We start from the raw sequence: 25,287 nt of genomic DNA, 5'->3' as shown, positions 1-25,287 counted from the left end.
GTTCAAACAAAATTGCCAGGTGATGTTTTTCTAAAAAATTACCACAAAATAAAATGTTTTCTACAATGCCCAACAAATAATTTAATTATAGCTCTTAAATATTTGTTTAACTAGAATTATGTAAACAATGAAAGAATTACATTATTTAATGGTTTCAAAAGTATAATTTAAAAGCATAGGAAACTCTTTGCAAATGTTATTTAACTTTGACACATATAAAATTTGAAATATTTGGAAATTCAGTTGTCAGAAGGCCGTTTTTTTTAAAATAACTGAATAAATAAGGAAAATGCATTTGCATATTTTAATATTAATATTCTTCCTAAGAACAACTAAAGGAGATGGCATACTTCCTGTATTTATGTTAGATTTTGATAGAGTTCTGACTCACGTGAAGGTAGAACCTAACCCGCTCGTGAAAATATCTACTGAATTTTTCTTAGATCTCCTACAAGATTCGAAGAAGAGCAGCAAAGTGGTCGTCATATTTATTGAAGAATTGTTATGTAACGAGGATATAAGCTCTAAAGATATTAAGGGTACGCCATATCGTAATATGCATGATGAATTATTGTCCGAACGTGTGAAATACTTCCCCGCGGTCTATAACCCATATAAAGCACTAAAGCAGATTTTCGCAAATCACAATAAAAACGTATTCCACGTTGGTGATATGGATAAGTTGAAGATGTATGAAGCTCGTAATGGCCACTATTACATATATTTCGAGGATAATTTTAATGAAACAAGAATAGATACATTAAGGAGACACGATTTGATTGTAAAAGAAATCTATAATGCTGTGAGAAATTTCGCTACGGGACCAGTGATCGGCTTTTATACTGGCAAAAGTAATCCTATAATTCTTAAAAAATATAAAGTACTACCTAAAAAACGTAAATTAATCTCTATGGATGGTGGCGTTTCTGTTGAGAGCAGGGACGCTTTATTTCGCTTTGTTGGTAAGTTGTTACTTTTTGACCGACTTCCAAAAAAAGGAGGTACTCAATTCGTCTGTATTTTCTTTTGGACTTTAGTGCATTTGCCTGAAATGGAGAGGATTTTTGACAACACATTTGTAGCTCTTCTCGAGTTGCGAATGTCTACAAGAGTCGATAAGCACTTCGGTGTTTCCGCCCCTTGTTTGCTACCTTATTTTAAAACCTCTAAGCATGCAACAGAGATTGTTGTGATATCTAAGAAATCGATGGCTAGAGTTAACTGTTTTTTTTTTAATTTTCATTGTCAGGTGTTTACTCTTCGAGCGCGAAGCGTCAATCAAGGTTCAGTCATCCGCCTGTAGTGGCGGACGAGAGACTATCGAGGCGACATCTGTCGACTAAAGTAGCATACACCGATTTTGAATTGGAATTTAACTTCTCATTCAAAAAGGACGGATGGGTTATTGGTTTGTATTATTGTTTTGAAATCATTGTGGATTCGATTCCACTTTCGACAGGACAGACCGCCAGGTACAATCCTCACCATGTTGATGGCTGGCATTCCACAACCGTGCGGTTTTCGCGGAACTTTCTGTCCGCCGCGTTGTGGAACGGTCTCTCCTCAGCGGTATTTCCAAACCAATATGACTTAGGGTCCTTCAAGAAGCCTACAATCGTCTCAAAGGCCGGCAATGCATCTGTAGTTCCTCTGGTGAGAATGTCCATGGGTGTCATTGACCACCTTTGTGTTCCCGCCGCTTGTTTGCCCTCTGCTCATATATAAAAAAAAACTATAATTTGATTACTTGGAAACAGTATTTTTGTAATAAAAGTTTGAACTTTAACCCCACTTTCTAAACAGTGCCCTGGGGGTGGGTAGCCTTATGCCTGTACTGTAATCCATCCATTTCTTTCAACCTTTTGTTAATGGTGTTCTTTATCAGATGACGTGGCTCTACTGGAAGGCGGAGAAGAAGTGGGGCGTACACGAATGGGTGCTGGTGCCCCTTGGGAGAATTCCTACGTATGCGGGGAGCCCCTTGTAATAATAAACTTGAGGGATGGCAGCGCTGTCACCATATCACATTATCAGGTTTTTAAATAAACTTTTACATTGTGTCGGTTACTCTTCCATCTCTATCGGTCTCTAAGCTCAATACATACTTTCTTGGCTCCCTTTTTACCTTTATAGTTTTAGACAATAATGTAATTGTAACAACGTAAATCTACGTTAATATTCAAACCTACTGGTCTCGCCAGAATGGCGTACTAACCTCAATACTTGTGGTTGTCATTGACAGATGTCGTATGGACGGGGCGTGTATGCCAACGATCTAGTGTTGCGCCGATTTCTTAACGCATTCGATATTATTATAATACACAATAAAACGTTTGAAACGAAATTTGAAATGTTTTTACCGTTAATAAAGTGAGCATTTGACGTTAAAACTGGATGAGAACGAAGGAAAAATCTACTTTGGCTGACGGTTGTCGTCACGTTGGCGATGTCCATGCTGTTTTAACATTTGTTTGTAGATCCAAGCATTCCGACGTCACGATCGATCATACGACGACATGATTTACCCTGAATGGGATTACCTGAGAGCTAGCACTAATAACACCTGTAAGGGGTTCGGGCCCGGCGTAAGTATACCTAATTATGCATATATCCTTTCTAAAAATATTATGCACACCGTACTTTATAAATGACTTCATCGCTAGTAACTCGTAAGGAAGATGTTTCACAAGTTTACGACAAAATCGAACCTAAACACAAAATTGGAAAAAGACCCGAGTCAAGTCATTGCTTGGAAATAACAGCTAATATTTCGTGGCGACTTAAAAGCGCCAGTTCAAGGTCCTGTCAGCTCACTCTATTTAGTTCGAGTTTCCAACACCGCTACCAGCGCCAAAATGCTGCTAATCAAATTAGCACAATTCCACAGCTGATAGCCTCTAACAGTCAATTTTAAGGAATTTTTCTTGCAGGTGAACTGCGGGCCGTACTTTACTTCGACCATAATCGCCTGTATGTTTGTGACTTCGGTGTGTTTCGGCATATTGCTAGTCGGTGTGATAGCGCTTATGAACTGCGTCACCAATGACAGATATGACGACGCGCAAGGCAAGCAGCTGTCGGTCAGCGCGGAGGCAGGAGGTTAAAGAATACTGGCTTTTGCACGCGACTTCGTCCACACAGAATTATGGAAATGGTTTTATGTTACTCGGTGATAATTTAGCTTTCTAATAGGGAAAGAATTTTTGCAATCGGCTAAGTAGTTTTTGAGTTATTCTAATACAAAAATACAAATCTTTTAAACATTAGTGTTGACTTATGTCGCTAGTTTCGCACGAGAGTAGAGTATTTTTCGAATGAAAGCCTAAACTCCTCTCTACGGAATGTCTTAAATGTTTTGAAAATTGTGAGATAAAGTGAAGCGATAATTTGAAATAAAGATACCCTTTCTTTTAGTTATGTAAGAATGTATTTTATCAGACATATTTTGGTGTTTACCGGTTTTGGCGTAATTTGTAGTTTGTCTATGGTTTCGATTGGAAACGTGAATGAGTGCTGACTAACCTCATGAAAATTCACTAATGTCAAGAGAATTTATATTTTTATATGCCACAAATAACTGAAAAACTACTAGTCCGATTTAAGCTTATTTCCTGTTAGAATTTATAATTCCAATAAGACAGCTGGTTTATAATAAACGCTGTTAGTATTAAAAACTTGTACTAAATACGACAATAAGTTCTAAATATAAGTTTTTACAAAACATGTGTTTTATTTTGGAACCATAAAAGGGAATTATTGGACAATATTATTCTTATAAAGAGCGCCGTTAGATTTGGATATTTATTTACAATTAGCTGTTGCCCGAGGCCTCGTTCACGCAATATTAACATATAAAAGTAGCCTATAATATGCCGGTCTATGTCGGCTACCCTTCAGTGAAAGTCCGGTTGAAATTAGCTCGGCTGTTTCAGAGATTTTGTTTTCTATATATATTATAGTACTCTTTGCCGAGATTATACGAAACAAATGTGAAATAAATGCGAATGTTCGTTAAGAGTTTGTATCCTAAACTGCTCTACGGTTCTCAATATAATATTGCGTAGACGTAGAACAGTCTGGAAGAACACAAACTACTTTAATTCCGTGCGGATATAAGCTAATCTTACGTGTTACTATCATAAATGCGAAAGTTTAGATGGATGTTAGCTTGTAGTCTAAACGGCTGACAGATCTCGATGAAATTTGGCATAGACGTAGAAAATAGTCTGGAAGAACACATAGGGTACTCACTTTTGTGTTTTTTTTTATAATTCCACGCGTACGAAAGCTAATGGAAAATAAAAGACAAATAAATTTTGCGAAATATATTTGTACTACACTAACGCACATCTGCCTCACCCCAACACACATACAACTACATCTAGAGTTCGTAAACTACCATACAAACTTCATACATGTCATTTTTCTCACAAACATTACTTCATTAATACAACTTTTATTTTAAAAAATTCAATATATACCAAAAAATTAAACATACACATTTAAGCGACATTGAAAAGGTTTTATTACTATTTCAGCAATTACATGTTTTATCGAAATTTTTTATAACAGCCATAAAGCAATTTGTCTCTAACATTTTGTCTAAAACATCAAGAAAAAAAAACATTTTACATTTCGAGTTGTTTCAAAGTATTGTAACAAAAACGACATGAACACAAACATAAAATAACCTTTACAAAGTAACAAAAAAACAATCTTCATTTAATCACACATATTGTGACTCTGTGTATAAGAAAACCAGTTTGAAAAACATTAAATGCAAACATTTATTTCCAATCGTTGTTTATTTTTTTTAATTTACAGTTCGGTTTTATTAGAATTCAATAGAAATAAGAAACTGGTTGATGATTGTCTATAGTAGGGTTGTAACGGTGACAATTTCAACGGAAGCGGATGCGGAGGCGAAGGGCTTCAACTCTTCAGTAGCGGAGGTTAACGGAACCTTAAGTGGAGGTCAACAATAAAATATTAATTGCGATTTATTAAAGGAATAACTAAAACTACGTTAAACCAAAATACAGATTGGTACACAATGACAAGATACAGTTTATTGTGCAAATATAATGTATAACAATTATAGTTAGTTGACCTAGCAAGTCCGCGTGGGCATAAACGACACCTAATCGCCCCACTCGCGAGACGTAAATTAACCTCCGTTATAACTCCGCATAAGAAATAAGCAGAATCGGATGCGAAGTTTTCATTTCTTGCGGAATTTCCGCACTTGCGGATGCGGAAGCGGAGTTCCGTTACAACCCTACGTGATACAAAAATGACTGTTTTTCATAGAGATAACAATTAATGGAATAAATTGCCAATAAGTGTTACTAAATAATATTTATATTCTATTTCACAGCTGTTTATTTTATTTAATAACAAAAGATGGAGCTTATAATTGTTGTAAAATGTTTTATAACATGTCAATACAGACACAAGGTGTCACTTTACTTGACAACTGATATAGTACCTTTCAGAGAAGGTACCGGTGAAAAAATCACTGCCTCGTCTATACATTATAATATCTTTGCTGTTTTAAGCCAGAAAACAGTATAATTTCTCATATTTATTAAAGTAAAAGAACCAGTTATAGTCAATATTAGATATTTTAAGTCAATTATATAGTTTTTAGTCAGAATGAGAATGTTTAAGTTTTTTTTATCGCACAGAGTCACAAATACATTCATTTAAAAATATATATTACATCTAACATACTTTCCAACTAATCTACCGTAACCTGCGGGATATCAATACTCAAATGTGTGGAATTTATACAATTTCTATATAGAATTATTTTAAAATTACCAGAAACACAACAGTTACCAACTTCAGTTGACCATAAATTAAGTTTTTTGGTATCGACTTTTTAAATACCATAAATATAACCGCAATAGGTAATTACATTTTTTCTGGTAATTAAAATAATCGTATATATTTAAATCATCCGAGTTTCTAAGACTTGTATTATAAAAAAAGCCATATCAAACCACTGGAAAACTTACTGCAATAAAAATCACAGGGTTACTAAAAAACATAAAATTTTAATCATAATACAAATGTTGTCACAGAGAAATTAAAAACGTCAGTGACATCTGACAGTTGTGGCTGTACGCCGGCGTCTTTGCCCTTGTGTCAGATTTGACAGTTGACATTTGGCGCCGCATTCCCGCCTGTAATTTGTATCAACAAAATACTATGAGAAATAAACGCACAATACATCAAAAACTCTTAGTTATTTTGGTATCAACTAATTTGTAAACTTTTATGGTTGCAATATATATAAAAAGCGCTCCACATCGTAGTATTTATAGTCTGTTTGTTCGCGCTAATCTCAAAAATTAATAAACACAAGAAAACAAAACTTTTACCAGATAATATATCTATTTCTGAAGGTTATAGACTATTTCGCATCACGCTTTGTCTCTTAGGAGCAGAGCAGAAAGCAAAAAACGTATTCAAATTAAATTATTCCATACTTTAAAGCTTGTGTAGTGCAGTGCTTCAAAGTTAATATATTTTGTATGGCAACCATACAAGTTAACAAATAAACTATTTACAAACTGTATTCCTCTGGTTTTGTGCCTAGTTCTTCTTCTCTTCTTTCTTGTCTTCTTGGGGCTCGGTCTGCTGCTGCTGGCCTTCACGTTCAGCAGCCATCTTAAAAAGAAAAAGTAATATTATCTTATATGTATATCTTAAATAGAAAAAGTAATATTATAAACGAGAACATATGTATGGTTGGATTTTTGTGTATGTATTTCAAAATCAGCTAAACTGATCTGTATTTCATTTGTCATAGATATAGACCATAGTCTGGAAAAACACACAATAGGTTAGGACAAAACCGCGGGCAAAAGCTAGCCTACACTATTCTAAAGATTAGTATTTTTGTATATTTCGAAATATGTCAAAAATTACTAAGCCGATTTCAGAAATTCTTTCACTATTAATAAGCTACCTTATTACTGAGTAACATATATTAACTACGCGAACAAAGTCATGAGCAACAGTTAGCATTGTACAAAAATGTACGAAGCGTAAATCTTCCGTAGTCATATTGTATGAGAACGGCTGATAACGCACTTCATTTAGTTTAGCACAATCGCTTGACCGACTTCACCAAGAATGTGGGCCGGCTCAAAATTGTGCATTTGCCTATACTAATATAATAAAGCGTACACAGTTTGTGGCGTAAGATGTCAGAAACCACAGCATATTTTTGAATAATTCTTTCTTTAATAAAAAGCCCTTCATAACACGCTTTAGGCTACATTTTCACGCTATTAAACTTAGGGGTTAAATAAATTGAAAAATCTTCATGTGGGAAAGGGACTATAAACCAAATGCTGCCAACATTTAGGATTGAAGAAGAATTATGGTAACGGTATTTTTGACAGTTGCAATCTTACTAATATCAAAAATGCGAAAGTTTAGATGGATGGATGTTTGTTGGAGTTTGTAGCCTAAACGGCAGAACGGATTTTGATGAAATTTGGTATAAACGTAGAGGATAGTCTGGAAGAACACATAGGCTACTCACTTTTGTTTTTTTAATTCCATGCGAACGGTGTCGCGGGTGAAAGCTAGTTGAGGATAATTCAAAAACTACTGAACCGATTTCAAAAATTACACCAGTAACATAGGCTACTTTTACTGCTTTTTTAGTCATAGTTAATTACCTTCTTGTACGCCTGCTCGAAGAGCTTGAGGCTGGCCTGCTGCAGCTGTCCGGTGGCGCTGCGGATGGCCTCGGGCTCCACAGACTCCTTGTTGGCGAGCAGCTCCCGCAGCTTGCTGATCTCCTCGCGCAGCTTGTCACACTGCATCACAAAACATTAAACTAAATTATTTATCTATACTATTATAATAAAGCGTAAACACAATTTCTTTGTTGCCTAAGATGTCAGCAATTACACCATATTTTTGAATAATTCTTTTTTTAATTAAAATCCCTACACTTACAACACGCTTTAGGCTTATAACCTTTCACGCTGTTAAACTTAGAGACCTCGGCTTGGGCTGTCACATTAGTAGGGGATTATTTTAATTCGCATTGTAGAAATCCCCATTATAATAAATTTTTCATTAGAGAAGAGCCATAAATCGTGTTATAGTGGGGATAATTCCCGCGTTATATGGGGGTACGCAAACGTTATACGCTTAACTGTATTCTGCACCTTTCTCAGATACTAAAACTACTTAGGGACCAAAGCCAAACGCAGTTCTAGAGCCGCTCTTTACACATGCGAAGTTCCACCTTTTAACTCACCTCCTCCTGGGGCAGCTGAGCCTTGTACTCATCCATCTTGGTCTCAGTGTCGTGGAGCACACCCTCAGCCTGGTTGCACACCTCCACGCGCTCGCGGCGCTGCTGGTCCTGCGCCGCGAACTGCTCCGCCGCCTTCACCATGTTCTCGATCTCGTCCTTCGATAGACCGCCGGACGATTGGATCACGACTGTATGGAAAATATTTAAATAAAATTTCATACTTAAACATAACTAGCCTTCGCCCGCGACTCCGTCTGCATAGAATTTAGACAAAACAAAAGTCAGGGGCCAAGTGTTTTCCAGAAGATCCTCTACATCTATACCAAATTTCATCGAATATTTCACCCAATATGGATAAATGTGCAAATTGCTATGGATACATATGCAAAGTGGTATGGATACAAGTGCAAAATGCTATGGATATGTGGAAGGAGTGGATAAAAATTCAAAGTGCAATGGACATGTACAGTACTATGGATACATATGCAAAGTGGTATGGATACAAGTGCAAAATGCTATGGATATGTGGAAGGAATGGATAAAAATTCAAAGTGCAATGGACATGTACAGTACTATGGATACGTATGCAAACTGCATACATGTGTAATGTTCAATGGATACATGTACAAAATACTATGGATATATGAGCAAAGTGCTATGGATATGTGCATTTCTATGGATATATGGATACATGTACAAAATACTATGGATATATGTGTAAAATGCTATGGGTATGTGCATCTCTATGGATATATATCCATGGAGATGCACATATCCATAGCATTTTGCACATATATCCATATGGATACATGTGCAAAATATTATTTATACTAACTCTGCTGCTCCTTGCCGGTGCCCTTGTCGCGTGCGGAGACGTGCACGATGCCGTTAGCGTCGATATCGAAGGTGACTTCGATCTGCGGCACGCCGCGCGGCGCGGGCGGGATGCCGACCAGCGAGAACTGGCCCAGCAGCTTGTTGTCGGTGGCCATCTCACGCTCGCCTTGGTGCACCTTGATCTCAACTTGGGTCTGGCCGTCGGCAGCTGCAAATAGAATGGTTTACATTAAAATAAAGACCTTTTAAAAAATTTTAGTCGCGACTTTGGCAATGTAAAATTAAAAATAGGTGAAAGGATTTTTGAAATCGGTCCAGTAGGTTGTGAGTTATTTCAATACATACAAATACAAATCTTTCCTCTTTATAATTGATATCTGTACAGATTTAAAAATATATAGACGAGGCAGTTTTTCATCAGTACATTCTCTGAATAGTATGCCACTTTTTGTCTGTATTGACATGTTATAAAACATGTTTACAAAATTATAAGAAGCTCTATCTTTTGTTATAAATAAACTACACAGTGCCACAAAACAATGTAAATATTTAAATATTATTTAATAACACATATTAGCAATTAATTTATTGATATCTGATTTCTAGTATCTATCAATAGATACCGTCAGTAAGACTATGTGAAAAATGTCTAAAATTAAGTATCAACTAAGCCACTTCTATATATTTTTTGAATCTCTGCTTTTAAATCATGGCCGTAGTTAGCCGATGATCTAAGCTGTCTAGAGGATACTAGATATTATAATGTGGATGAGCGTATCGTACCGCGACGCAAAAAAACCCTGCAGTTCGCGACACACCACACCGCATTGCTCTCGCTCGCAGCTTTACCACACGAATATAGTAATCATATGGCTTAGATGTGTGCTTATAATAGACATAAAAGATGTCTTTGTTTTACTTTTTATGTAATACCAGTAACTAAGTAACCATGGCAACCTTGCTTTGCTGCCAATAGTTTCTAGCCTTTTCTCGCAGAGCAAATTTTTACCAAGCGTGCCGTAAGCGTAAGGCTTTTTATTAAAAAAAATACTCTAAAATATGCTTTGCCGACATCCTACATAACAAAGAAGTATATCATCATCATCACCAGCTCACTACATGTCCCCACCGAGGGGCTCGGAGCCTACCCTAATAAGGGGTGACTAGGCCATAGTCAACCACGCTGGCCCAGTGCGGGTTGGTTGACTTCACACATATCTTTGAATTTCTTTGCCGATATGTGCAGGCATCACGATGTTTTCCTTCACCGTAAGAACGTCGGTTAAATTATGTACATATGAAAAATCGAAAATCACATTGGTACATGGCGGGATTCGAACCTAAGACCTGTAGATTACAAGTCAAGTGTTGAAACCACTGAGACACCGACGCTCTCAAAGAAGAGACGCTAAAAGAAGTATATGTTTCCTTATAAATATATAAGGTATACATTTATTTATCTTTTAATTCCCTTTACTTTAAATATCTAAATATGTAAGTGACACTTTCGTTGTGACAATTTTAGTGATTGTATACATATTGCGGCAGCGTTAGTTTTAGCCAGTCTGGTATGCCAGCTACTAATCCATTTTACTGGCATGTGTGATCAAACCCTAATGCAAAAGACTAATTCTAACAATCGTGGACCCCAACAGGTTCACTTATTTAGAGCTTAACACTGGTAGAGCCCGCTTTAATGTCCTTGGCCAAATGGATTGGCTTGCTATACGCTATACCACGACCACACAGAAGACAAGCGTCAAGTGGAAGCAATTTCGAGTACATTCTGAATAGTATGGGTGCCGGATGCCCAATTTTAGTCCCTATCCCTTTCCACCCTTCAAAGGATAGGATGGGAAAGTGGAGGAGACGCATAGGAAGGGGAAATATGCTGTTTATGCGCGTCTCCTCCATCGATTATCGGTAGGCAACGTATCTACAATTGCGAATGTCCCTTAACCAGTTTGGTGGGTTGAGGCCGCTTGCTCGTCTGCCACATCTATACTTCTATACTATTATAATAAAGTGTAAACAAACACTTCTTATATACAATTTTTTTTTAATAAAAAGCCCTACACTTACATCACGCTTTAGGCTATATATTTTCACGCCATTAAACTAAGGGAGTAAATATTTTGGAAAAAGCTTAATGTGGGAAAGAGGCCATAAGTTGCTGCCAACATCAAGGATCATGTCATGTCATATTAACATTTGCTATCAATATATTAATACCATTTTCCTAATTTCAGGAACAACTAGTTATGATATAAATAACGAACAAACACAGATAGATACCAACCTGTGGAGAAGACTTGGCTCTTCTTGGTGGGGATAGTGGTGTTCCTCGTGATGAGCTTGGTGAAGACTCCGCCGAGGGTCTCAATGCCGAGGGAGAGCGGCGTCACGTCGAGCAGCAGTATGTCCGTGACGTCACCGGCCAGCACGCCGCCCTGCACCGCCGCGCCCACCGCCACCGCCTCGTCGGGGTTCACCGCACGCGAGGGCGCGCGCCCGAAGATATCTTGCACCGTTTGTTGTACCTAATGTAACAAGTATATTTTACAAACATATTCGTAAGGAGAATACTTGTGGCAGAAATGGGAATGTTAAGATGTGTGGGGTAACACGATTGGATAAGATACGAAATGAGTACATTAGGGGAAGTTTGAGAGTAGCTCCAGTGGTTGAGAAAATAAGGAGTAAGGTTAGAGTCGTATGGGCATGTTATGAGAAGGGATGAATCGCATGTAACAAGAGAGACGGTAGTTATGAATGTGGAGGTACACCAGTAGAGGTAGCCCTAGAAAGGGATGGATGGATTGCGTGAAAAGTGACATGATCAAGAAAGGAGTGATGACTGAGATGACGGATGATAGTTATTTGGAGGACGAAAACCTAGTGCGTCACTACGAGAGTAAGATAAGGCAGGGGAGATGATGATAATGATGTTCGTGTCCATTGTGTTCATACCCATTAGGAGGAGACTTGTCAAAAATGAATAGACAATACAACTTGTATGGAGTGAAAAAGGTGCATGCGGTCAGACCGTGTGCGCCCTCTCGCAATAGGCAATATGGATATGACGCCAAATTGTACCAAACTTTTTTTAAGTATACTTTATTACTATAAAAACAGTCCTGCAAAGATTCTTTTAAATATAATGTGATTTAGTGGCAAAATTTAATCATTAAAAAGTGTCTTTATTCAAATTCCCTCGCTAAGTTCTAAAACGCACACTATTGGTCGAAGCAAGTGGCTTATCTGTCGCTGTGTTGACAATACACAGTTCATTTACGTTAGTTTATATAGAAATACACTCTTGAAGTATTTTACTGTAAACACGATATCAAAACCAGCTTTAAAATAAAAAAAATAATCAATAGAATTTAATTACCACTTATTTGTACCAGGAATAATGTGTACATTACACTTATATGTTATTTTATTGTAATCGATTTTGAGAAAAAAATGTCTGTGAGAATATAACCCGCCAACACACAGAGTATAGCCGGGGAATATGTCTCCAAATTGTTCTAGCACATGTCTTATGACAGCCACGACAGTTATGTACAACTGGCATTGACTTGCTAAGTGCTAACATTCTTACAATTGTAAAACAAGTATCAAAACCGCTTAATCTTTATGAAATTAGTTCATTAGTTTCGGGGATAATTCAAAACAATCAAATTTGTATTATTGATAAGAAGGTAATATGATTAGACAAGTTGGATGGAGAGAAAATAGAGCAAATTCAAGACTTTAGGATAAAATGTGAACATAATCCGCGAACAAACGGATTAAGGGCCTGTCCCACCAAATTGTAAATTGTCTAATAACAATCCAATGTTTAAAACATGTGATGGTGTTTTGTAATCTACAGGTCTTGAGTTCGAATCCCGCCTTACCAATGTGAATTTCGATTTTTCGAATTTTAATATGTACATAATGTACCCGACATACTTACGATGAAGGAAACATGATGCAATCGGCGAAGAAATTCAAAGATATGTGTGAAGTCATCCTAACTCCTAACTGGGGACGTATTATGAGCTGGTGATGCGTGTGTGTGTGTGTGTGTGGAGGGTGGAGGGTGTGACTATACCTTAGGCATCCTGGTCATCCCTCCTACGAGCAGCACCTCCCCTATATCGGAGCGCTGGACCTCAGCATCCTGCAGCGCGCGCTGGCACGGCGCCACCGTACGTTTTATTAGATCACCAACTAGAGACTCCAACTTTGATCGCGTCATCTACAACAAATTTGACAAGATATAGTTTTCACATATTAAAAGCTGTCGCCTGCAAATTTCGTTAGCGTTTTACATTTTGACAGTACGAAATCATACTAATATTATAAATGCGAAAGTTTAGATGGATGTTTGTTAGAGTTTGTAACCTAAATGGCTGAACGGTTTTGATGAAATTTGGCATAGATGTAGAGGATAGTCTACTTTTGTTTTTTTTTTATTCCACGCGGACGGAGTCGCGGGCGAAAGCTAGTTAAAAGTAAAGAAGATTATAATATGCCTATCTATGTCTGCTACTCTCCAGTAGTCGAAATCGTCGCAACCGTTCGGAGATTACCCGGAACAAACGCTTGTGGACATCACAATTTTATTACATGTATAGATAGATATAGATTTAAATTCTCTTATATACTTTTTTATTAAATAACTATCTTTGGCCCGCGATTCCGTCCGCATGAAATTTAAATTGTAATAGAGAAAATAAAAAAAAAATAGCCAATGTCATACAGATAAATAACCTTAATAACGGTGAATGAATTTTTAAAATCGGTCCAGTTGTTTTTCAGCCTATTCATTACAATCAAACAAACAAAATTTACTCTTTATATTAGTAAAAACTAGCTGTTCCCGTGCGACTTCATCCGCATGAAATTATGAAAATTTTATTTTATTATTTACATTTGTCAAATTATCAATTACAAATGTCAAAATGACATGACATGATGACAACCTTGCTTCCTTGATGTTGGCAGCAACTTATGGTCTCTTTCCCACATTAGGATTTTTATCCAAAATATTTACCCCCTAAGTTTAATGGCATTAAAATGTATAGCTTAAAGCGTGTCGCAAGTGTAGGGCTATTTATTAATTTTTCTTTTTTCAAAAATATGCTAATTGCTGAAATCTTAGGCAACAAAGAAGTATGTGTTTACGCTTTATTATAACAGTATAGATTTATGTAACAAGATCATTTGACCCTCCCCAGCTTGCGGCAGAGGCTGGCGGTTTTAGATGTTGTTTTAATTTTGCACTACAATATTATTTAAACAAACATTTTGCTTAAATATAATATTTAAGTGCTGTAACATATATTTTTTCCATATTTGAAAATTGCACCAGTGATTTGTATTTATTTCTTACATACAAAAATAGAAATCTTTCCTCTAAATTACCATTACCATAATAACCTTGCTTCCTTAATGTTAGCAGATTATAGCTTATGGTCCCTTTCCCGCATTAGGGTGTTTTTCCAATTTTTTTACCCCCAAGTTTTATAGCGCGAAAATATATAGCCTAAAGCATGTCGTAAGTGTAGGGCTTTTTATTAAAGAAAGAATAATTCAAAAATATGTTGTAATTGCTGACATCTTAGGCAACAAAGTGTGTGTTTACGTTTTATTATAATAGTATAGATGTAGATTATACCTTTAGGTTCATATGTTTAGGTCCGGAAGCATCCATAGTGAGGTATGGCAGGTTGATGTCGGTCTGCAGGGAGCCGGACAACTCTATCTTCGCCTTCTCCGCTGCTTCTTTCAGACGCTGCATCGCCATCGCGTCTTTACGGATATCTAGACCTTGCTGGAATTTACATTTTTATTAGTGAAATAAAAAAAAATGTAAAAATATAGCCTTTATTACTCTCAAATATTTATTATAAGATGGCCAACGAGCGAGCCGCCTGAATTCGCCAAGAAAGCGAAGCGACCACTCACCATAAACATCCGCAATTGCAGATGCGTTTCCTACCCGTAATAAACGGTGAAGGAGACGAAGATAAAGAGTTTATTTCCCCTTGCTATAGGTCTCCTCCACTGTCATCCACTTTTCCTTCCCATCCTTTCCTTATGCGAAAATGGTGGGAAGGGCAAGGGATTAAAATTAGGCACTATCGGCATCACTCATCAGAGTGCACGCGGAATCGATCCTACTTCACACCTGTCTTCAGTGTGGTCGTGGTATTGTTTTTTTTATAATATAAGGTGGCAAACGAGGAAGCGGCCACCGGAATCCACTGAAATGGAAAGTGACCGCTGCCCATAAACATCATTGCAGATGCATTGCCTACCCTTATCCGACGAAGGAGGAGACGCACATAAAGACATTTCTACTTCCTATGCATCTTCTCCACCGTCAAATCCACTTTACCTTCCCATCCTTTCCTCTTAAGAAAAGGTTGGAAAGGGAAAGGGACTAAAATTAGGCCTCCGGCACCACACTCATCATTTGCGGAATTGCTTCCACTTCACGCCTGTCTGTGTGGTCGTGGTATTGCTGGGGCGAGCCAACCCTACAATGCGAAGATGTTAAAGGCTCTACCACTGTTTGACTCAAATATGCGGGCAAATCGCACCAAAGCATCAGCAGTATATTTTTTTCTTTCTATAAATGTTGCGATTGCCTAAGAAAAGTATGTTTACAAATACCACTGTTAAAGATATATTTAATACTCACGTCACGTTTAAATTCGTCGACTAAAAAGTTGACGATAACATTGTCAAAGTCTTCACCACCGAGTAAAGTGTCGCCATTCGTAGATTTCACTTCAAACACGCCTTTCTGTATCTCCAGGACAGAGATATCGAATGTACCACCTCCCAAATCGTATACAGCAATACTGAAATATACAAATGACAAATTTAAATTGCCAGAAAAATATTTTAATGCTGAATGCACGATCTTATGTAGACACTAGCTTTGGCCCGCGACTCCGTCAGCGTGGAATTAAAATAAAAGATGACTAGCCTATGTGTTCTTCACTACATCTATACCAAATTTCATCGAAATCCGTTCAACAGTTTAGGCTACAAAATCTAGCAAACATCCATCTCAACTTTCGCATTTATAATATTAGTATGATAATTTTTAATCAATATTACAAAAAATATAAATGCGAAAGTTTAGATGGATGGATGTTTGTTAGAGTTTGTAGCCTAAACCGCTGAATGGACCTCGATGAAATGTCATAGATGTAGAGGATAGTCTGGAAGAACACATAGGCTACATAATTTTTTTAAAGTGAGACGCGGACAGAGTTGCGAGTGAAAGAGCATTTTTTGGTATAAACTATACTATGTTTTATAATGTAGCGCGGTATCTAGGAAAGCCTGCGGTAGTGACCGCGACTAGCTGGTTCCGCGCGTCTCTCTCGCACCGCTGCAAAAGCTATCACGTATGAACAGGACAGCTGATCGGCGGTGCCAACATTTTAACAAATGACAAAAACAAAACAGATAATGTGAAACCCGTAACAGTGAAAATAAAACTATTATTAAGATTTTGTAACTGACTAAGAATTATTAAATTTAGGATATGACTAATTTATTATTTTCAAAGTCATTTAAGAAATAGAAAAGGCAGTGACCAAAATGTTTTCACCGGTACTTTCTCTGGAAAGTACTATATCAGTTGTCAAGTTTAGTGCTACCTCGTGTCTGTATTGACATGTTGCAAAACATTTGACAAAATATAAGCTCCATCTTTTGTTATAAAACAAACTATATAGTGTTACAAAATAAAAATATTTAAGCATTATTTAGACACTTATTGGCAATTAATTGTATTGACATGTGGTTTTGAGACTATCAATAGATAGCTAGTTAATGGTTATATGAAAAAAAAAATATTAAAAGACTAGCTGTTCCCATTATAAAAAAATCATTTTATTGTTCACATTTGTCAAATAATCAATTGCAAATGGCAACTTTGCCTTCTTGATGTTGGCAACAACTTATGGTCTCTTTCCCACATTAGGGTTTTTATCCAAAATATTTACCCCTAATTTAATGGCATGAAAATAAAGCCTAAATCGTGACGTAAGTGTAGGGCTTTTTATTAAAAAAAAGAGTTATTTGCAAACATGCTGTAATTGCTGACATCTTAGGCAACAAAGAAGTGTTTGTTTACGCTTTATTATAATAGTATAGATCAACAATGCCTACTCTATTTTTTTAAAATCTTTGTTTTCCCCCTGTTTATGGTCATGTATTTTTGCATTCACTTACATCTTGTCGTCAGATTTGTCCATGCCGTACGCCAGAGCGGCGGCTGTCGGCTCGTTGATAACACGCAGCACATTCAAACCAGAGATTTGACCTAAATAAAGATATTCATATATTACATGTAAAAAAGTAATAAACTATATAAAAATGTCAAAAATAAATAATTTTTTTTCACCAGCTCACTAGATGTCCCCATCGAGGGGCTCGGAGCCTACCCTAATAAGGGGTGACTAGGCCTTAGTCAACCACGCTGGCCAAGTGCGGGTTGACTTCACACATATCTTTGAATTTCTTCGCCGATAGTGCAGGTATCACGATGTTTTCCTTCACCGTAAGAACGTCGGTTAAACTATGTACATATTAAATTTCGAAAAATCGAAAATCATATTGGTACGGCGGGATTCGAACCCAAGACCTGTAGATTACGAGTCAAGTGCTTAAACCTCTGAGCCACCGACGCTCTAATACTTAATACTAATATTATAAATGCGAAAGTTAAGATGGATGGATGTTTGTTAGAGTTTGTAGCCTAAACGACTAACGGATTTTGATAAAATTTGACATTGATAAAGAGGATAGTCAGGTAGAACACATAGGCTACTTGCTTTAGGTTTTTTTAATTCCGAGCGGACGGAGTCGTTGGCGATTGCTTGTTAAGTTATATTTTCGAGTTGCTAAATTTAATAATCAACAAGACCATTTACCCTATTACGAACATTCGATGTTTTGTAACATAGTAAAACCATATATTAAAAAAATATTTAACGGAATAGTGTGTTTTTTATTACAAAACACGTATTGGAATATTCGCAATTATCTTATTTTTATTGAACTTTTAGAGTAATGTTACCTATAGAAAATATAGTTTTGTATACACTTGGCATTATATAACAAATATTTGAATAAACAACCTCCTTAAATAAGTGAAATTTGTAATTTTCAGAAATAAACAAATTTTTCAACCTTTAAATATATTCTCAATAACCATGCAGTTAAAAATGCAAAAAACAGCAGATTTAAAATAAAAAAGGTGCAAAAAAACAAAACAATGTAGCACATTCTACATCAGTAGCCAGTATTAAACCGGACTGAATCAGATCGTGCGTCTCTTTCGCACCGTGGGAGAAGCGCGCCGCGCAAGAGCGAAACGGCTGATCTAAAGTGCTTCATATTAAATGAAAACACTACGCAACAGAACATGATTCTTTCTAGACCAGAGGTTCTCAACCTTTTTTGTCAGGAACCACTTTTATATTATTGTTGTTAGTTAATAAGTCATCAAAAAAGGTTTTGATTGCTTTTCCGCTTAATAGGGATACTATAAATTTTTCAATATCGAGACAAATATTTTCGATCTAGTCCCACATATCGGCCACGTTATTGCATAGTCTTTGCAAAACTGGTGGCTCAATATAAATTCGCGGACTTTACTTTTTTATCTATGGACCACTGGTTCGGAACCTCTGCCAAAGTAGGATCTACCATATCGTTGATCGAAAAATACTATCTAGGTTTAGTTAAATCAAATACGAATTTTTAACTTTAACCCTCAGTTTGCTAATTTCTAGTGTGACGAACATCTAAATAAAAAAATCTGAACTAATGTAGAGAAAAATACGTGAAATTTTGATTTTACTGTGTTCATACCAATATTTTTTGGTACAAAAACCTCCTTTGAATTAAGGGTTACACTGACAAGCTGTATTAAAAAATTAACGACTACTAAAACACCAATTAACTATACACAAACTTGCTATAATAGGCAATATGCATATAACGCCAAATACAAAACTTTTTTTAAGTATACTTTATTACTATAAAAACAGTCTTGCAAAGATTTTTTTAAATATAGTGTGGTTTAGTGGCAAAATTTATTCATTAAAAAGTGTATTTTTTCAAATTTATTCAAGTTCTAAAACGCGCACTATTGGTCAAAGCAAGTGGCTTATCTAATATGGCGTCGCTGTGTTGACAATACACAGTTCATTTACGTTAGTTTATATAGAAATACACTCTTGAAGTATTTAACTGTAACCACAATATAAAAACCAACTCTAAAATAAAAAAAAATAATGAATAGGATTATTAATTACCACTTATTTGTACCAGGAATAATAAAAATGAATCGGTTTTTGACTTTTTGACCTTGAGAAACTTTGTTGTGTTTTACGTCGAAGTGACATCTGAGCGTATGTTATGAATGGAATAGACGATTGACGTCAATTGTCTCATGACAACTCTGGTCGCGTTTTAGTCGCTCGAAAATGGTCGTAATTTTATTTTTTCTATTTTTAGCTCAATGGTTGAATATTTTCGCTTAATTTTTTTTGTGGTTATTTTAGAACAAGAAAAATCGTTTAAAAAAAGAAAAATAATACATGCATATTCCCTATTATTTGCAACATAGTGTACACTTACCAGCATCTTTAGTAGCTTGTCGCTGTGAATCATTGAAGTATGCGGGAACTGTTACCACTGCATTCTTCACCGATGTGTTCAGATAGGCCTCCGCTGTTTCCTTCATCTTCATTAGCACGAATGCACCAATCTGACTCGGTGAATACACTTTACCATCACTACCTGAAAAGTTACAATAAAATCTTACTAATATAAATGTGAAAGTTTAGATGGATGTTTGTTAGAGTTTGTAGCTTAAATGAGTGAACGGATGTTGATGAAATTTGGCATAATTGTAAAGGGTAGCCTGAAAAAAACAAAAGTAAATAGTCTATGTGTCGTATAGGCTACTTACTTTAGTTTTTTTAAATCCAGGCGGACGAAGTCTCGGGCTATAGCTAGCAATTATATAATTTACTTAAAACAAATATGAAAATCTGATCAAATCACAATAATAAATGTAGCGCGGTATCTAGGAAAGCCTGCGGTAGTGACCGCGACTAGCTGGTTCCGCGCGTCTCTCTCGCACCGCTGCAAAAGCTATCACGTATGAACAAGACAGCTGATCGGCGGTGCCAACATTTAAATTTTCCTTTTGAATACCAACATTTATTTATTTCTATAATTTAAATATGTAATTTTATCTCATTGGTAGTTTATATATGGCTTGGAAGGCTTTAACAGTTATATGCAGAATATTGTGGGGATACATTTACCAAAAAATGTAAATTTGGATGGTAGATTTTTGACCGACTTCCCGAAAAGAAGGAGGTACTCAATTCGTCTGTATGTTTTTTATTATTTTTTTCTATATTATACCAATCTTGCATTAAAAATGTTTTTTTTGTTAACTTTAGAAAAATCATGCATTTAAGGGTTAAATAAACTTTTAAGTACTGAAATTTATTTAATTTCTCAATTAAAATCGAAACTTTATCCTATTAGTAATTTATGTATGACTTGGAGGGCTTGATTGCTACCTGAATTAGTTCAAACTATACATTGTGTTGAGTTAACCCTTTCCATGCCACGATATAAATTATTTGAATATGTCAAACTTGGTAGCAATTAATGTGTCTCTTACCTTGAACCCAAGCATCACCATTTGAAGCCCTAACTACTTTGTAAGAGAGATTCTTCATATCCTTCTGTACTTCAGGGTCATCAAAGCGTCTTCCAATCAGTCTTTTTGTTGCATAGAATGTGTTACCACTGTTGGTTACAGCTTGTCTTTTAGCGGGCATACCAACCAATCGTTCCCCCTCTTTGGAAAACGCAACATGCGATGGAGTTGTTCTGGAACCTTCACTGTTCTCCACGACCTATATATCATATTATAATTTCAATTACAAATGTACTCTGCAAATATATATTTTTTTATATATAAAACCAAAGACATTTACAAAATATAGACTAGACATAGTATACTTTTTTCAGCGGTAACTTCTTTGAAAGGTACTATGTTAGCTGTAGTTAGTGCCACCTCATGTCAGGATTGACATGTTATAAAAATAAAATGTGAAAGTTAAGATGGAAGGATGTTTGTAGCCTAAACTGCTGAACGAATCTCAATAAAATTAGGCATATGTGCAGAGGATAGCTGGAAGAACACATAGGCTACTTTGTTTTGCTTTTTTTGATACCTTTTGATACTTTTTTTGACGGAGTCGCTGGCGAAAGTCGGTTTTAATATAATTTTACATGGTTTGAAGACTATCAATAGCTAGATTTAGTGGGTTATGTGAAAAATGTCTCATGTGAAGTGTCAATTATGCTGCCTCTTTACAATTTTGAATCTTTGTATAAAACAATTTATGTCAATAAGAAATTATAATGTAGCGCGGTATCTAGGAAAGCCTGCGGTAGTAACCGCGACTAGCTGGTTCCGCGCGTCTCTCTCGCACCGCTGCAAAAGCTATCACGTATGAACAGGACAGCTGATCGGCGGTGCCAACATATAAACCATAATTAATATGCTGTACAGCCTGCCAAAGTTCTTTTAGGTCTTACCTTGGGTGTCTTCCCCTCCATAACTGCAACACATGAGTTCGTAGTGCCAAGATCAATACCAATGACTGCCCCTCGAACACCCTCTGACCTGTGTAATCAAACAAAAAATTTACAAACTTGCATTTGCAGCAAACATATTTTTAAATTGTTTTTTAATAAAAAGCCCTACACTTGCGTCACGCTTTAGGCTATGTATTTTAACACCATTAAACTAAGGGGGTAAATGTATTAGATAAAAGCCCTAACGTGGGAAAGAGACCACAAGTTGCTGCCAACATCAAGGAAGCAAGGTTGTCATCATGTCATGTCATTTAGACATTTGCAATTGATAATTTGACACATGTAAACAATTTAATAAAATTTTCATAAGTTTTTGCAGATGAAGTTGCACGGGAACAGCTAGTTTATTATAAATTATAATGTTTTTTTTTTATTGGAAGTGTCAAAACTTAAAGGCACAGACAACAAAAGCCTCTGATGTTGGATAACAATTAGTGTTACCATGGAAACTTTGCTTCCTTGATGTTGTCAGCTTGAAGTTTTTGTCTCTTTCCCACATGATGGTTTGTTCAAATGATCTACTCCCAAGTTTGATAGCATGAAAATATATAGCCTTAAGTATAAGTGTGGGGTTTTTATTAAAAAGAGAATTATTCAATAATATACTGTGGTTACTGACATCATAACTAAGTTAGTGTGTGTTTACGCTTTATTATATTAGTTTAAAGTATGGATACTGATATAGATACAGAAGTTTAGATGATAAAAAAAGGCATCCCAGAGTTAAGAAATAGGCCATAGTCAGCACTGTAAATCCAGATTGACTTCAAAATCTTTGAATTTCTCTATTGAAGTGTGCTGGTTGCATCACAATATTTCCTTGACCACAGTAGATGTCATAATTGTTAGTATATTTGTAGATTGTCTAAATACACTCAATGGCATACCACTGAATGTGTTACTATCCAATCATTACTTTAGCACCGACCGCAAAGGTTTACAGCGCACAAGCACTGCTACCGCTCATAGGTGCATAACATATTTACATTATTTTACTTAAGTTTATATAACATGATGATCACAATGCATGGACAGGATAAATGAGTTTACGATATTTTGTGATTATTTGATTTTCGCCATTTTAACATTGACATTGAGGTTATAATAATGGTCATATTGTATAACAATTTTTTGTGCATAATGTAAGCTAACCGCTTTCTCTATTGCAGTAAGTGAGACCTCGAAAACAGTAAAAGACCCATCGAGTAGTTCTCTTTTTGCTTAATTTTACAGCGCACAAGCACTGCTACCACTCGTGGGTGCATATCATATTTATATTATTTTGCTTATGTTTATACAACATGTTACAGATAAATTCCCTTTCTGTTGGTGAAAGAATTTTTAAAATCGGCCTGGTAGTTTTTGAGTTATTTTAATACATAAAAAAATACAAAGTTTCCCTCTTTATAATATTAGTATAGAAAGATGTTACAATTTTCTATACACTATACAAGACTTACTTAAATAAATGTGGTATATCAAACTTAGGAATAAACAGAGTATAAGCAAATATTAGTACAAATTTTGCTAATACTCAGTTTATTTCTAAGTATAACTATATACCGAGTTTATTTGTAAGCCTGTTCGACTTTTTTAGACATTGCAGGTATACTGCTTCCATATTTTCTGTATATTATTGTTATACATTTAAGATATATGATAATATTCTGTATATAAGTAGTAAATTTTAGTTATGGACTTTAATATTTTAACACTGTAACAATATTCAGACTCACACATGGGATTCCACGGCTGGTGGTGCTCTATTTTTTACATATGTTTTATATTCACTTTTATATTTATATAAACAATGTAAAGTACATTATGTAGTAAATAAGCGAATAAAGGTATATGGAATAATAAATCAGACTCAAAATTAAATTGGGATGAGTTTTTTTTATAAGATATCATAGAAATACAACTTCATAAAAATAAGCTTCAGTTCTTTCATTGTCAGTTTAGTAAAAAATACAATAAAATCCAATGCTTACTTCGTACTCATTACATTTTTTAGAAATTCGGTACAATATTGAAATTCGTACGTCGACTTTCGCAACAATCTAACCTAAAAACGTCAGAGATAAAACTTAATGAGCACTATCTTATGCAATAGAATACATTCAAGACACGACATAAAAAAGGTTTTCCAGCATCTCTGAATAATTGAGAAATCCTTAACAGACAGTTTTAGGTTATGATGAAATTATGTGAAATAAAAAAATAAACTTTAAACTCACTTGTGCCTGTACTGGACCGCATGGCGTTGGTAAATAGGAACTGTGGGTGATGCAACCTGGAAATATGGAAAATATCTTGAATTTTTTTATCACAAAAGCTATACACATGTGCCGATTCTACATTACGACACCGGTTAACAATTTTATAATCTTTATATATAGTAAAGTTAACGTCTCATGTAATTAGAGATATATTTTAATACGGCAAATATGTGACATACGATTTTCATTCGTTTTCAAAATTAAAATGGATACTTACATTTTTGAGAATTGTGGAAAAATTCTTATTCGTCAAGTCTGAAGTTAATCCGGAGCACTGGAAGGCCTTTCGGCCCATCACCCGCGTAGCGGTCAACATTTTTAAGTTATTTTTATATATCCTAAATAACAAATTATTTAACGTCTTATTTCACTTCAAACAGAACATGTGGATGACGCAACATTGAAAGAAAGATTTGATATTTTTCCTGAACCGAGAGCGTTGCGCACTAGAGATGTCTTGATAGTGAGTGAGTGAGTGAGTGAGTGATAAAAATAAACAATTTAAAAAGAGCTCACATATCTTTAGCTCACTTCATTTCAAAGTACATCTTTATATCTGCAAGGATTCAGTTTTTTTCATAAGAAAAACTTTATTTGGCTACATGCGATATGAAACTACGAGTGAGCAACGTCCAAGTTGTCGCTCATTGCCTATTTTCTCAAAAAGAAACACTAAGGGCATATGGGATATAACAAATGGCTTATAATAATCGAGGCATTTTTAGATAGAGAATGATGACAAAAATGTTTAATGTCACATTGTTGAAAAAATTCTCAAAAAAAATATATTTTTAGTCTACTGATATAAATGATTTAAATCACCAAGGTGAAATGATGACAAGATCACTCTTTTCTTCAAAGTGACACATGTTGCCCATCTCTATTGCGCATGCAAAGAAAAGTTTATGGTGTTGCCAATTAGAAAAAAGTGGAATGTTCTCGTATTTTTCTGAGTCTATGAGTATGTTCTCGAAAAAATACTAAAATACTTCAACATGATTGGTTAAAAAGTTTAAGCAACCGGTTACCAGCCAATAATATAATGAAATAAAATGATGCCAATAAAAACAATCTCCACTTGGTTCACCATAAGCATTCCTGACCTTCGTCTTTCTTTGATTTTTCCATTGATCACAATGCATGGACAGGATATATGAGTTTAGGGTATTT

At 35.6% G+C, this 25,287-nt stretch overlaps 2 protein-coding genes across 3 annotated transcripts; one reads left to right on the top strand and one right to left on the bottom strand.

Annotated features, from left to right (window-relative positions):
* The first annotated feature begins 239 nt into the window (after positions 1-239).
* Positions 240-3,685, top strand: LOC106103910. Its single transcript, XM_013283826.1, has 5 exons — positions 240-962; positions 1,250-1,408; positions 1,886-2,034; positions 2,478-2,585; positions 2,931-3,685. Exons 1-5 carry the CDS (start codon positions 290-292, stop codon positions 3,102-3,104), a joined length of 1,263 nt encoding a protein of 420 aa, XP_013139280.1. The 5' UTR covers positions 240-289; the 3' UTR covers positions 3,105-3,685.
* Positions 3,686-4,310: 625 nt separating this feature from the next.
* LOC106103919 (heat shock 70 kDa protein cognate 5) lies at positions 4,311-24,562 on the bottom strand. Of its 2 annotated transcripts, XM_013283833.1 has the most exons (15): positions 24,335-24,562; positions 24,076-24,131; positions 21,779-21,866; positions 20,853-21,090; positions 19,790-19,951; positions 17,375-17,465; positions 15,825-15,987; positions 14,796-14,951; positions 13,227-13,373; positions 11,424-11,664; positions 9,123-9,332; positions 8,288-8,475; positions 7,698-7,838; positions 6,576-6,675; positions 4,311-6,188 (listed from the first exon to the last, which is right to left on the bottom strand). In XM_013283833.1, exons 1-14 carry the CDS (start codon positions 24,431-24,433, stop codon positions 6,601-6,603), a joined length of 2,055 nt encoding a protein of 684 aa, XP_013139287.1. In that variant the 5' UTR covers positions 24,434-24,562; the 3' UTR covers positions 4,311-6,188; positions 6,576-6,600. The 2 variants fall into 2 exon arrangements, with proteins under 2 accessions (XP_013139287.1, XP_013139286.1); XM_013283832.1 differs by having other exon boundaries at positions 4,311-6,675.
* Positions 24,563-25,287: the final 725 nt, after the last annotated feature.

Source organism: Papilio polytes, unplaced genomic scaffold (genome assembly GCF_000836215.1).
Source record: "Papilio polytes unplaced genomic scaffold, Ppol_1.0 DF823693.1, whole genome shotgun sequence".
Classification (NCBI taxonomy): Eukaryota; Metazoa; Arthropoda; class Insecta; order Lepidoptera; family Papilionidae; genus Papilio; species Papilio polytes.
The sequence above is the reverse complement of the archived record's forward strand: the minus strand, read 5'-3'. Positions and strand labels throughout refer to the sequence as shown.

Bases quoted from the DNA above. Each gene is read 5' to 3' on its own strand.
- LOC106103910 (XM_013283826.1), top strand. From the start codon at position 290: ATGCATTTGCATATTTTAATATTAATATTCTTCCTAAGAACAACTAAA. The intron at 1,409-1,885 runs GTTTGTATTATT...GTTCTTTATCAG, and splicing joins AAAGGACGGATGGGTTATTG to ATGACGTGGCTCTACTGGAA. The intron at 2,035-2,477 runs GTTTTTAAATAA...ATTTGTTTGTAG, and splicing joins TCACCATATCACATTATCAG to ATCCAAGCATTCCGACGTCA.
- LOC106103919 (XM_013283832.1), bottom strand. From the start codon at position 24,433: ATGTTGACCGCTACGCGGGTGATGGGCCGAAAGGCCTTCCAGTGCTCC. The intron at 9,333-11,423 runs GTTGGTATCTAT...TTCTATTTGCAG, and splicing joins GAGCCAAGTCTTCTCCACAG to CTGCCGACGGCCAGACCCAA. The intron at 6,676-7,697 runs GTAATTAACTAT...TTTCTTTTTAAG, and splicing joins TCGAGCAGGCGTACAAGAAG to ATGGCTGCTGAACGTGAAGG.